Genomic DNA, 15,602 nt, shown 5'->3' on the forward strand with positions numbered 1-15,602 from the left:
ATTCGATTTTTTATTGTATTATATGGAAAAAAACGCCTTGCATACTTTACTATAAAAAAAATTTTATCGCTGAGAGATTCTGCTAAATAATGCATAGAACCTTTCTGATAAAGTTTTTTTCAACCGAAACAGATGAAGCTTCAATTATGAACTTAATGTTTAAACAAGGAGATTAATTTTCAACTAAATGAGACGATTTAAAAAAAATCCATGCATTTTTAAACAATTAGTAAGATTTTTAAATCAAAAAGATCACACTGTAAATAAAAAAATTAATTTTTTACAAAAAATGTCATAGTTGAATTTTCTATTAAAAAAAATTAATTTTTAACAAAAAAAAAGAGTGTTATAAAAATTATTTCAAAGGAGATCGAATTAAATTAACATTAGGAAGGTTCTGCACTTCAATTCGGTGAATCGTTCAGGAAGGGAATTATGTTGTTTTTAGATTTAATTTTAAGATAACAATTTTTTCGTTATAAAAACAATTCTATGTTCAAAAGATTAATTTTTAACCAATAAGATTCATGTTTTACAAAAAAGACGAATTTTCAACCAATTACTTGATTTTCAAACTATAAGGGAACAGTTTTTTTTTAAATTTTATATTGAAAATGTTCAACGATTTTGTTGAATTTTTTTTTCTGTCTTGACTAAAATTGTTTCTTGGTTAAAAACTCATCTCTTTGGATAGAAACTTGATTTTCTAAGTGAACACTAACACAATAAAAATGTATCTCTTTTGGTTGAAAATTCAACTATTTTTTTTTTAATTTAACTTTTTGGGTTGAAAATTCGACAGTTTTGTTCATATATTTCTTTTTTCTTTGTTCGTTCTAGAGCTTTGCTCTCGATAATATATGCATTTATACATCTACAACTGTAATTTGGCAGTTGTGAATTATCTTTTGTTAAAGCTCCTTTGTTAAGGACTCAACTATATTATTTAAAATTTGTCTTTTTTGTTGGCATTCGACTACTTGTTTAAATGTTAAACTAATTGAGTAAAAATGGATCTTTTTTGGGTTGTAGATTCATAATTTTAGTTGCAAATTTAATTCTTTTTTTGAAAATTCTTTCTTTCTTCGGTTGAAAATTAATCTTTTTGTTTAAGATTTCTATCATTGTTTTAAGGTTGAACGACTTTTTACAAAATTTTGGTTCAATTCAGCTGTTGTTTTAAAATAATCCTATTTTTTAGTTTTTGTCACAAATTTATCTACTCGTTTAAAAGTTTAACTATTTTGTTAAAATGTTATGTTTTTGGATGAAAAAGTAACTATTTGGTTGCAAATTCGTTATTTTTTTTAAACTGAAAATTAAACTTTTTCATTTTCAGTGTAAACGGTTTTGTTGAAATTTTTGATTTTTAATGAAAGATTTGCATTTACAACCGAATAATTCAACTTTTAACCAAATAGTTAAATTTTCAACCTATAAATAAAAATTTTAAACTGAACGGCCAAAATTTCAAACAAAAAAGATTAATTTTTAACAAAAAATAGTGGTATTAAAAAAAAAAGATTCTCAATCAAAACGTAGTGATGGACACCTTAAAATAAAAAGAAAAGATTTTCATGGAAATATTTAAATTTTTAACCAGAGTTGAATTTTCGAACCAGTATGTACAATTTTAACAAAGTAGTTTAATTTTGAACCTGCAAATATGGATTTTCGAGAAAAAATGTAATATTTGATATTTCAGCGAATGAAGATGCTGGCAAGAGATGCATTCTAAAAATAAAGAAACGAATTTTCAATCAAAAAGATTACTTTTATATAAGAATTGTCAATTAGGAAATAAGAAATTTTTTTCCAATTCTTAAACTTTTAAGTCAAAAGACTATTTTTCTGTGAAACAGTTATAACACCTTTATTCTACATTTACCACCACAAACCCCATTTTTCACATCACCTTCACCCCACATGATAAGTTTTTAAAGTATTTATTTGTTGAAAGTGTTATTTTTAATAAAAAATTTCATTAATTTCAATATAATTTGAACTATAATAATTAAAAGTTCAATTTTAAAGAATATATTCATGTTTTTCAACAACTTTAATGTGAAAAGTTTAGAGGAAAGTTGGAGACTTAACTAAGTCCAAGATTCGACAATTGGCATATATCGCGTTATTTCTTACTAAATAGTATAATTACTTTGTATAAATCGGATTAATGAAACAGTTATTACTTAAATTTTTATGACATTGAACGCATGAACTAATATTGGGAAGACTTGACCACGATTTTCAGAGAAGAGTTTATCAAATGGCAACACGCTTGTTATATGTGTTTTTCTACCTGTAAAGTCATTAATTATTATAATACGCGTGCAAACATTTTGCTAAATTGATTTATAAAAATTGCGGTTTAAAAATGCTAAGTTCCTTATTGATAGAATATTATTATCATCAACGTGAGTTACACAATTGTAATAAATGCTATTTATTAATATGAGTTGTAAATTAATTAAAAAAAAAGGCTCATTTGGAATAAAATAGTTTAATTTCATTTTCTACAAAAAAATATTAAATTGGTTGAAATCCTATTATAAAAAATTAATTACAGTTTCAGATACAGAACTCGTCCCTTGGTTTCTTCTTTTATTTTATAGTAATATTTTGTAACATTCATTAAATATGTATAAAATAGAAAAGATAGGCTTTTGATTCATTCTTTTTTATAAAAAGATAATTCAGCGCGCGCCGTGGCACGCGCAACACTACTAGTATAAGGTTAAAAATATCGACCTTTTAAAAGATAAAAGCCCTATCCGTTTAGGGGGGCGTTGAGACAGTCCGTTCTATTTTCATAATTAAAATTTAATAATAAAGCCACGGGCGAATATTTATGTTGATACGCTCCTGACTCAAAAGTGGACAGCCAGGTAAAGCTAAGGGATGATTCAAGAAATCATTCGATCATACGATCGATTGCGCATATTTAAAAATAGTTCAGTACACACAACCTTTACTTTACAAGTAGAAAGGATAAATCTAATGACACATCCGACAAAAAAGAGCGTAATCTTCTGCAAACGTGTTGGTAATCTCGTGTTATTATAAATTAGGAGAAAATCCTAATTTTATTTACAGTAAACTGTAGAGAAATCACACAAAACACAATAATTCTATAAGCATAAAAATAGTTTCTTGTTATATGCGTGTAAGGAAGGCTACTTTGCACGTCTGTTTAGCAACCGCAAAATACTGAATATCCTACGAAATCATTATTGCGGTGTATTCAAAGTTCGTTTCATAGATGTGCTTGATAGTTCTTAATGAAAAAATATATTTCTTCACGATAATCGACGCCTGCCGCCATCTTTTGGCATTAAAAAAATTAGTAGACACTCGAGGAACCCCGGGTCTCTTTTATTTAAAAAAACTACCTGATCTATAAATCAGTAGATGCTTTTCTTCTGTCGGCTGGTTCCGCCCCAGAACCCCCATTTCCTGTCCTGACCATCCCTTGCTACAAATTTATAACAAAAATATTATGAACAACTAGAGCGGAGCCACCGATTACCCACACTCGTCAAATTTTTCAAAACATTTTTATTTGCGCTCTTAGATGCCGGTGCTTATTTATGTTTTAAAATTCATGTAAAAAGGATAAAAGGAAAATAGACGTACGTCTTTTGAGCTCTTCAGTTTACAAAAGTTTTTTATAATCACATGCTATATTGCAATGCATGAACTTGTACAGGGGGAAATGATTCTTATGATAACTATCAAAGCAGCATTGATATACGTATTTTCAGCTCACCCTAGTGACTAATTTAAGTTGTAATTTAATGTGTTATAAAAAGTGAAAAAAAGGAATCAAAATCATTCTAAACTTTTTTTAAGTCGAAAATTTGCAGCTAGATGTGTGTCGCACGCACGAGCTATATACGCGCGCATGTGAGGCAAATATCAGATATTTGTTGCTTAAAAATATTTAACATTTAAGGAATTATTTACAACATTTTTATGAAGGTGATATACACCTAGTGGAAAAATTTACCCAAAGATTGCATAATTGAAAGCAGATAATTATTTAACAGTTAAAAATAGTGTAATGAAGTTCACAAGCTTAAGCGACATAGTCGTAACCTCATATCATCACACCGTTTTATAAAAATAAAAGTGTAAATAATCATAATGAACACTGAAAAAATACATTTTTAAAGTATTACATGGTTTAAATGTGTTTTATACAACTGGCCAAAAATGTGTATTATTGTAACTACCGCTGTGAATGTTAAAAATTGATATGAACATATGGCAATTAGGTGAATATGATTTACAGGGCTATCAACTAAGTACACACCACAGATTATAAAAATAAAAGGTTTTAATGTGCATTCTTCCTGTTTTTATTTAATAATAATAATAATAATAATAATAATGATATTTAAAACAATATACTTTTAAATTTTGTATGAATTATGAGGCTCGCATTTCACCACCATGCGTAAGACTTTCACGACGTGCGAGACACATGAGACACAATTAAAGATGCATACATATATCTGCTCGGATGATGGTGCTAAAATTGTTATATCCCTACTTTTGTTTCTCACCTATCACTTTCCCTCTCCTACTAGCCCGCACTACCCGATCTCTTCATTTACCTTACTAGCCTCCCTTACTTCTAATCATTTCCCCTACTTCACCTCACTCCCTCTTACCACAATTCCCAATATTCCCCTCTTACTTCCTCTTCCTGTCTTCTCACCAACCTACTTCAAATACGCTAATTTCTCGTCCTTTCAAACTCCTAATTATCTCTTGATTCACATTCCCTTATTTCCAACACTTCCCCTCAGCTTATACTCTCGCTTCTCTTCCTGGCAAAAAAGTACGACGGATGGACGAACACTCAACCGAACCAAACTTATTTGTAATATTTTACAATGAGTCCATATAAATTATAATATGGCCAAGTACTTAAAAAGTTACAATGACTGAAATTAGTTACTTCGTATGAGATCAATCCATTAAACATAGTAGATAAATGTTCATTTTTCGGCCAGCTGGCCTTAAATAATTGATTTGCTTACACTTCCATTTTCTTTAAAGAATTTTCTTACAACTATCCCTTAAAAACTAATATCCATCCACATATTGTCACTAACTCTCGCACGAATCGCCATATTTTCTCGCCGTGCCTCAATTGACAACCTCTGCCTCCGCAACCAATACCTAATACTTATACAATTCATAAAATACATTATAAGATATTTGATCTGGTTATATAATTACTTTATTTTCCCTTTTCAGCATTTACCTGGATCATCGACTATCCTCTTTATTCTATCTAAATTACTGTCGCAGAGAAGAAATAACTCTGAACGCCAACAGTTATTTCGAAGTGCGGGAGAGGACATCCTAGACGCAATATCATTCCAGCAGAAAACAATGACGGACTAATTCTTCTCACACAAATATTTGCACGAAATAAATTATTATTATTATCCTTCTTTTTTTCATTTTTTTCTCTTGAGCAAAACCGGTTTTTTTACCACAGTAACGGACTATGTCAAGGGACTGGTAAAATGAGGATGTTATAAGTTAATTTAATTTGATGTTTAATATTTTTTGCGATGATGTAGGTAAAAAATTATAAGCATGGGATAGTTTGGAGTTCGTCCTTTACCGCTGTTATACTTCAACAGCAGCCGCGCGTATTGTAGGTATAAATAGTCACTTAAAGACATTTATAAATTGTTGGAAGACAGGTTATTGGTCAAAATTCAGATAGATTTTGAGCGCATTGTTTTTTAGGCAACATATACGTCGTACCGTGGAGCATAAGGCCTGGCAACCGATCTGGGGGTTTGTTGATCTTTTAAAAACACCTTGCCAAAGCAGGAAGCACACTTCTTAGGTATTTATACCAGAAGTTGTGCACAATTTCTGGACCTAGAGCTTTCTAGTTACATGCTATTTTCAAAACCGCTGAAACATTTAAACCTGTGATGTTTGTCAGCTCCATTTCAGGCAGCATCTAAATTGCTTCTGTTCGTTTTCCCTTAAACACCTGACCTATAGTTAGTCATTTCTTCCAACTTAGGGACTTCGGTGCCTTGCTGGTTACTTTGCTTTATATCAGTTCACGATAGAACCTTCTTTCATCTGTCTGAAAGGCTCGACTTTGTTTCCTTCTTCCGCTATTTTTCTTTTACTGACGCAGTCTGACAGTAAGAACTTCAAGTCTCTGCATTTAGGAGTCTACAATCTCATCCAATATTGATGCTGTTAATGTCTCGATGTTCCGAGGGTGGCTGATTTTAGTAACATGATTTATCAGCTTTCTGGTCCTATTTCCTTTTTCATATTGAGATAATCGACCCAATTTGCACCTTACTTTGCTGACACCAATATCCAACCTGATCTTCCATGGTGGATGTCGATTCCTTGCTGGGACAAAAACTGCATTTGAAGGCCTAGTTCTGCGGTCCAACGTTCTAACGGTTGACATAGCTGCACAGTATACAAGAGTTTGCACCTCTAACGCACGTAGATCATTTTTGATGTTCATTTTGGACAGATAATGCCCTAATGTTGGTTCTACATATCTGAACTCTAGTAAAGCATGACCAAAATTCCTTTCCAGATGCTGTAGTTTTTCTGGGATTTGGCTATCTACATCATCGTTATTAATATGCGGATGTGGTTCTAGTGGATCCTGTACTTGATGTTCATTATCATTAGCAACTGTGCCTTCAGCTTCAATCAGGTCTTCGTTGTCCACATTTTCCACGGAGAGTTCATCAATAGGAAGCTGCTGTTCCACTTCTATTTTGATAGCAGTTATTTTAACAGCCGAAAGAAATCTCTTTACATATATTGTGCGTTTTAGACCTGCTAGATTATGTCCCTTTATTCTCGCGGCTATCTCTGGGTACTTAAATAAGAAGAGTCGGTGATGTTCTCCTCTCACACTTTTCCCACTTTTCTCTGCCAAAAAATAAAGGCACATAACATCTATGCTCATATGGTATGTCTATTTTATTCGCCTTTCTGGTTGCTGAAAACCTGATTCTGCTTCTAGTTATATAAGGCTATTTATCTCTAGATGATGTAATGGTGCTGGATCATCAACAGATTGAGGAAGAACATCAATAGCCCCTGCTTGATCGTATGAAGCAGCTTCCTCTAACTGATGTTCATTGCCGTCGTTTTTGCACGCCAATTCAACTTGTTGTTTAATATCGATTGCTCGGTTTTTATGAGATGTTTATATTAGTTCTGACGTGCTTTACCTTAGAGGTAACATCTCATTTTCGACCTCATCCTCTAACTCTGCGGTCGCTAATTCCCCTCTGGTTAAATGCACTGTTCCTTATTTATCTAGTCCGAACTCCATGTGGTTATCATTGAAAAACTCCTATGTAATTATTTTACGAGTTATTAAAGCTTCATAATTTCTGTGTGCATAGTTGAGAATAGTTTACCGAACTTCTAATTGGTTAAAACTCTCCGATATTTCTTCCATTTTCCTCTACCGAGATCATTACAGACATGGCTTATTGATAACAAGAAGCCAGTGCCACGGTGGGAGAAGTCTCGACTAAGTGGCACGAAGAAGATGATGGTTATAATAACGATGAAGAAAAACAGAACATTTTCTTTGCTGCCGCTTTCATTGACAGAACGTAGAAATTGTCTTCTGCCCGCATCCGAATCATGCTTCACGTGCACATTCTTGACTATTACCTGGTTTTAAGCACTTGTTGCACGAAGTATTCTTGGTTACATTCGAGGAAGTGTTTAAGCGGTATTTCGTGAATTCAGATAAATTTTAAAGCAATGTTCCGGCAATTTTACATATGAACATTCTGGCTTCGTATAAGGATATTTTCCTGCAAGATTCCTAGAGACCCAAGTTTATGCGATGAAAATAATGGTGCATTGTCTTAAACTCGATTGGCCAAGTTTATACTAAGATATCTACCAATACAATTGAAACAGCTTTTAACTGGTTTTTAGGAATTAATGGTAATAATAATTTTTCATTTATTTTTAACACTTATTTACTTTAGAAAACTTATTTTTTGTCAAACTAAGTGTTGATCCTTAATTAATACATAACACAGGAATATTTTACAGGAAAAAAAAACTTCACAAGTGTTTTGAAATTAAAAATTTTTGTACGAGGGGCACTCTGGATTATGCATATGTATTTCAAAAATTTGATGTTTCAATAGAAGGCAGCGAAAACTAGAGCGAAAAGTATTAATTTATTTGATGCAGGTATTATTTTAAATTAATAAAGTGTGCTAAAAGACATGGCTTTAACAAGAGAACATTTCCGGGCAATGATTTTTTATGATTTTCGGTCTAATCTGAGTGTAGCAGTGTGTGCAAGACGTCTTATTTCGGCTATTGGCGATAAAGAACCGTGGAAAGGAACAAAGTGCGGGAAATGATTGAGATGGATAGACATGTAACATACAGTGAAATTCAGTCATCCTTGGGCATTGGTATGAACGCAATTCAATCTATTCTGCGTGATAATTTTGTGTCAAAAAAAGGTGTGAACGTTGGATCCCTCGCCTTTATCAGACGCTCATAAACGGTTCGTGTCAAGTAGTGCATGGAAACATTGAAACGATTCAAATCTGGCTCAATAAATCTCGTTTAGCACTTCGTTTTTTACTTTTATTTTAAAGAAAATTGAGCGTAGCAAATTATTATGAAAACTTTTTTTACAATAAGTGTACCAAATAAAATAAAACTCCAAATGCTATAAATTTTTAAAAAAAATATGTTTTTGCAAAGAAACTAACAAAGATTTTCTTTTCTTTTTGTATATGTTGTAAGTCGTGGGGTTCAAAAAAATGACTGATGTACATTTTTTTGTGAATTCGTCAACTCTATTTAAAATTAAAGAGAGACCCGTTTTATACGGCCATCTCATGTTAAAAGTGAAGACATTTACACAAGATTAACTCTAATAAGAGAAGTTGTTATTCTAAGAAGAAATTGGTTTTCCTAGAATATTCTACATTACCTCATCAGCATCAATAAGGCAAACTCCATCTTCCCTCAAGACTAATACACCGTGCAGCAAGCGGCGTCGTTTAGGATCAGGCGGTAGAACCGAATATCGTTTAGCTTCGGCTTTCAGCAAAGCCAAAGAAGCGTCTACTGGAACTTTGGATGTTGTAGTGATGACACATGTTTCTCCATTTGCTGGATTATAGCAATTTGTGCCGAACTCCTGCTTGATTTTTTCCTTAAGGTATTCCATTTTAGCAAACTCTCCATGCACCAGCATCACATTTTTAGGTTCGCAACTCTGAATCAACTGCATAATTCCTTTCGCGTCAGCGTGTGCCGAAAATGACAAGTACTCTACCGCCATTTTAACCTCTACAATCTGACGATTTTCAAATTCGATTCTTTTCGTGCCACTGAGCACTTTGTGGCCCACAGTACCTTGTACACAAAAGCCAGGCATTATTACCATATTAGCATCATTTGGTGCCCATTTCTTAAAGATTTGTAGGGAAAGGCCCGCATGTAGCATTCCAGGAGTGGCAAATACGACCATCGCACCAGGATTGTCTATATAAGCCTTATCAAAGGGTTTTATATGTTTAAAATCGAACATATTCCGCTGCACAAAAGTCTTTTTAATTTTTTGATTAGTCCAAGTGATGAACATTTTGTAGTAATTGTTAGCCTTTTCTGTTAGACCTAAGGCAAAGTAAACAGGGACTTTGAGATTCATTCTCTCCCAGTAGGTTTCCAGTAGGATGCATAGCTCTTGTGCTCGACCGAGAGCGAAAACCGGTATCAGCACTTTGCCACCTCGGTCTATACATTCGTGAACCTAGAATGAAATTTCAAAAAATTACTTCTGCAAAAACTCAGCTTATTACAATGCCAATAAGTGGTAATAAATATAGTCAGGCGGAGAATGTGTTAAGAGGGCTGGGGACACCCGTGAGAATTCTGAGGCGAGTGTGTGAGAGGGACAGAACTATGATAAGCACCCGTAAAAGGGTGGAGGTTTTTAGTGACAAACATTTTTTCAAAAGCTAATAACAGTAGGAATAGTTTCCTCCTCATTACTTGAGATTTGATACAGCAGAAAAAAATCCAAATTTGGTAATATATTAATTAATTCAAGTTTAATATACTGCATTGGTCTCTTTATATTATTACAAGCCTATTTTTACTATCATCATCAATTACTAAAATTGGAAAAATATTCCTTTTGTCTTATTTATTTACGAATCTAGACATACCAAATAAGTGATACTTTTTAGCAACACTTTCAGGAAAAATAAATGCCAGAAGTCGAAAAAATGTTTGAAATTTAGAAAATGCAGTAAAGTACCCTCTCACTTATAGCGCTATCACTTTTCGTGACTTCTCCTACTCGCTTTGATAACACTACCGAGTTTTCAAAAAATGTTGAAATTCAACGTAACCTATTCAATGAGTTAGTTTAAATTTATGAATTGCTATCTATTCTAGACAAATACAAATTCAACTCGAATATTTTTATGTGGAAACACATGACTATCCAGCCTAGAGTACTTAAATTTTTAATTTTTCCTTAATAAAGCTGGTAATAAATCATAAAGATTTTAGGTTTAGTATGTACATTTATCATAGTAACCTATAAATGTTATCGGCTGCTTGTTTTCTCAATTGTGAACTTTTGACATTAATATTTTTTAATAGATTCAATTCACTAAACCAATCAGATATGAGGGTAAAGCGCAAGTGGAGAAAGATTTTTGATGTGGTGGGGGAATTCACTTTGAGCAAATCCTAGTCCCAGACTATCCCGATTAGTGGGAGGGTACTATATTTGAATGTTCATCTGATCGAAATATATCTTGGAGATAGTTTCGACTCATACTTGATATCAAGTAAAAATTTAGACTGCAATTTCTTATTCAACTAGAAGAAGTGGTTTTTGCTATAAGAATCTTATTTTCTAATTGTTAAATAATCGTATCAAACCGCGAAATGAGTCTGCAAAAGTAGGGTAACTTTGACCAATTCTATCTTTAATATCATTATCAATTACTCATAATTGACCAATATTCCTTTCACCTTATTTATTTAGGAATGCAGGCACACCACATAATTGATCATTGTTGAGAATGGTTTTACATAAAATAGCCAAAAGGTGTCAAAGTGAAGTTTGAAATTTTGAAAATGCTCTACTTGAATTTTCGTGTAATCGAAACATTTTATTGAGATAATTTCGAAATATACTTGATATCGAGTAAAAATTTAGACTGAAATTCCTCAATATATTAGACAAATAGGGTTTTGTATTTAATTCTTACTTTTTAATTGTGAAATAAGAGTTACAAAGCAAAAAATTAGTCTTCAAAAGCAGGGTAACATTTACCAAGCATATTATGCTCAATTTTTATGATAAAAGTAACTCCTAAAATTATATATCATTTGAATCAGGATTTCAAGAAACATGAAAATTCGTTGAACTTTAGAGAAACATTTTTGGCCAATTTTGTAGGAACTAAAATTTCGTCCATTTCTTTGGTGGCTGATAAGAAAATTAAGAAATGAATCTAAGTTTTTCTTGAGAGTAGTTCCAGATGTGAATAACAGTTATCGTGGGCATCTTAGGGCCATACAACTTTCTCTGGCGTGAGGTAAAGGGTATGCATTGCATCGAGTACAATAGCATGGGCTCGCCTACTGGTCTCCCTAATATTTGGTCGCCAGGATCGGTAGTTACGTGAATTAACTTCACTGTATGCAGACACTTCGTTGGATTCTGTTTTTTCATATTTATTTAAGATAAATTTTTTAGTTAGATACATATGCTTGTGGTTAAAAAGTCAGTATACAACGAGCAGTTCGTAAATTTGTGAAATAATCTTTACAAGCCAAGAAATTAGTCTTCAAAAGTAGGGTAACTTTGACTAAGCATATTTTTAATACAATAAATGCTTATTAAAATTTCAAAAATAGATCGTTTTAATGAAAAAAGTTGCCAACGATGACCTTAAAAAAGCTCATGTACCCAGCCCTCTTAAGGAGTACTCCTCACCCAGATTCTAGATTTCTCCTGCTCCCACTCGCTTCCTCTTACTCCTCCTACTAATAATGACAAATCTCCACACCTGCGAAAAATTTCTTCCATCAGCCCTGAGTGAGAGCATGTTTTAATCGCTTATTCTGTAGGGGCCACTATACTCTTGGATGGTAGAACATGAAAAGATTTAATTATTTACAGCGTATTCCAGACTGCAGAGTCTGGACTTATATGGCTGTACAAAAATTTGAAAAAAAAAAATCAAAAATTGTTTTTTGTTTAAGTTAGTTAAAGTTTTAGTTTCCAAGTTATAACATATTTAATCTGGAACAGTCAGAAGCGTGGTATAAACAAACGCGCGTATGTGAGCGGAAGTTCAAAGCAGTGTTATTAGAGAACGCCGAAGTGGGGTTAGCGGTGGGGGAATAGCGGCCACTGTACTACATTAGACTCAAGCTAATTCGAAAGTTTCGAAAAACATTCGGAAAGGGTCCGAAAAGAATGTTGAAAGAGCTTCCCTTCTGAGCCTTTTCGAATTGTATGAGAACTTTGCTTCTAAGTTCATTCCGATCTTCGAACCGTCCCGCAACTCCGACTTCTTTCCGAACTTTGCTTCTGATTTTATTTAGATCTTCGAGCTGTCCCATACTCCGACTTCTTTACGATCGTTTCCAAATGTCCCATTAGTTTACTCGTTAAGAATCTTTCCGACATCTTTTTGAATGACTTCCCACATTACCCCTCCGAATCTTTCCATTTTCTTTCCGAATCGAATTATAATATATATTCTCATAATAATAATTTACTTTCATCTTCAAATAATTTCAAATTGCAGTAATCCTATTTACATCTGTTAAATACAGACAAAAAGATTCCTAAAAACCTAGAAATAGGGAAATTTCATGCACATTTATCACATCTAAACGTTTTTCATATTAACAGTAAAAAAACAAGGTTTAATCATAAAGTATTTGAGCATATTATTTTACTAAAAACACTGAAAATAACTCTGGGAAATTACGAATATCGAATTTTTATGGCGATTTTAATCAAAAATATTCGCAAAAGCTCTGACAGCATATCAAAGTCTCTGCTTACTCCTAGCGCCATTTTGATCTAAGATTATAGCTTACTCACTCACTCACTTGCTTCCTCGCTCCCAGTTGTGCAATCGATGAACCCACTCAATAGTATGTATTCGATTACACAAATACTCAACTGAAACAAGACAATTGAATCTTATTATAAGTTAAAAAATGTCATTAGTGAGCGTCCAGATTTGCTAATAATTATGTATCTTTTATATCTCACTAAAAATATAGTCACATTTATTTGCATTGTTTCACATGATCTTTGGTTTAATCGACTTCGGTACAGTCGAATACCTACCATGATAGACATGAAGGTAATCAAAGAAAAAAATTGGCGACGCCAAAGAAACTGATAGCGATTTCCCCAAGATTTTTATTTAAAATTATAACAATTTTCAGATCTTTCTAATTTCCCATACTTTTTTTATAATCAAACATTATTGCGTCCAGTTATTTTTAGATTCAATGTGTTGTTTTATATAGTGTCAATATATAAACGGATTTAAACACGTTAATACAATTCCAGATAAAGGAAAATTGTATCTCATACAGTACACTTTTTTACAAGACAAAAAAGCGATTTTATGAAAAAAGGAGATACAGTAATTAGAAATAATAGTTAAGCAAAAGGAATATTTGAAATTTAGAAGTAAAAAAGGCTTTCTTAATCGATATGAAATTTTCCTATTTCTAGGTTTGTAGGAAAAATCTTTGCTGCTGAAGGTCAATAGGAATCAACGATAAATGTTTCTTGCCACCACTTGAAGTTGTTTTGCCTAAGGAAACGGTAACGTTTTAAATGACACGCGTGAGACATTAGAACAAGGGTCACCAATCCGATTACTACCAGTAGATACTCACGGCACCTATAACCTTTACTTACTTCTTTTTATATTGTATCATTTCATGCTTTCCTCTAGAGCTGTATCTGTGAAAGAAAATTGATTATACCTGGAGGGAGGGTGCCACGCTACGGACGGCCGAGACCACCAATCAGAGGTCCAAGCGGGCACGAGACCCTATGCATTGTTGGAAAGAGTACATTCTCTTTCAACTGAATCTCTCTAACAGGAGTGCCACTCAATCCGCGTTTATGGACATTTGCGACTTTATAGGTAATTTAGGACGACCCCTTGTATTCAGAAGGTCTTAGTTAAGTAAATGTACACTCCAGAACGTTTACGAGTCTGCGAACTTGTTTAGCTTGCGATATCTATCCACGTGATCTCGGCAACGAAAATGACTGGGTGACGAATTAAGTTTGTAAAACTCGATTCTCATGTATTTCCTGTGTCATGGCGAAATGACACTCTTGTTCTTTTGATCGCGACAGATGGTACATGCCGGAAAAAGGGACGACAAATAAGGGAAACATTCGCCTTCTGACCGGCATTAATTTAAAAAGATAAAAAATGGATCAAGCCAACTCAGGCGAAAGCTCACAGGTATGTTGTTTTATATTTTCGGCACGCTTAATGGTCGTACGGGCTTCCACATTGTGACATTCAAAATTGAAAAGAAAATAACAGCTACGAGATCCGACCACGGAGTTTCGCCACCTCTTGTAAGAGCCGCGGGTGTCTTTTCTGGAGTGCGTTCCTGTCTGATTACTGGAATTATTTCAAATTTAAAACTAAGTAAAAGAATGTGCTCTCATACTCTCTGGACATTCTAATGTTAACCATCTGGAAATTTAACTTCTTCCTTTAGTTTTTTTTGGGTTTTAAAGAGTAAAATGGTAAGATTGTAGGAAGTAGTACCATTTCTAACAAAATGTCGACGAATGCGATCGAAACAGTTTTTCTTTGCCTTTCATAAATGTGATCTTTTCGATTGCTTAGTTCGTAGTAATCATGGCCTAGGTTTTATTTATTTGTTTAGCCCACCCCCTTTCCTGAAAGTTTCTGACAGGGTCAATCAATTAACTTTTCTTTTATGACTTTAGTGGAATATTTTTTAAATAACGTCACCCCACCTCTCTTTAAAATACAAGGCGTAATCTCCTTTAGACCGGCGGATTACCCCTTATATTATAAGTCACTACAATTATTTATTATAATTCGACAAGCATCGGAATGAGCCGCTTGGAACAATGGGACATTTATTCGGAAATATATATTCGGCACAAAAAAAAAAATATATATATATATATGACCCGAAGAAATACAGGCCAATCAGGTTCGGTTTTATTTCCTCTAGAATTAAACCGAAGGGCCTATGACAAAGCCACCGAACGCGTCCTCGGGTTGCGGATAGAGGGTCCCTGTACAAAGGGTTTCTGCTGGATATGGTGACAAAAATAAATAGGCAGTCGCGGACAATTGTCCAGGGGTGGTCACGAAGGAATTAACCCCCAAGCGGAGGTGTGAAAACCGTGCCGAAAGCTCAATGACACCTGGGTGAGGTGTCTAGAACGGTGACTCTGGGATACCGGGCGACCTCTCAGAGTACGCAGCCTTATCCTTGCATGCGGGGCTCTACAAGGATGG

At 33.6% G+C, this 15,602-nt stretch overlaps 1 protein-coding gene across 3 annotated transcripts in view; it reads right to left on the minus strand.

The window, feature by feature from the left end:
* The window catches only part of LOC117172492 (integrator complex subunit 11), a 159,031-nt gene that overhangs the window by 39,635 nt on the left and 103,794 nt on the right, over window positions 1–15,602 (minus strand). For all 3 annotated transcript variants that reach the window (XM_033360487.1, XM_033360485.1, XM_033360486.1), the window contains one exon: window positions 9,005–9,829. In XM_033360487.1, the coding sequence (XP_033216378.1) occupies window positions 9,005–9,829 (825 nt within the window). The remainder of the gene's footprint in view (window positions 1–9,004; window positions 9,830–15,602) is intronic.

Source organism: Belonocnema kinseyi, chromosome 5 (assembly GCF_010883055.1).
Source record: "Belonocnema kinseyi isolate 2016_QV_RU_SX_M_011 chromosome 5, B_treatae_v1, whole genome shotgun sequence".
In the NCBI taxonomy this organism is placed as follows: Eukaryota; Metazoa; Arthropoda; class Insecta; order Hymenoptera; family Cynipidae; genus Belonocnema; species Belonocnema kinseyi.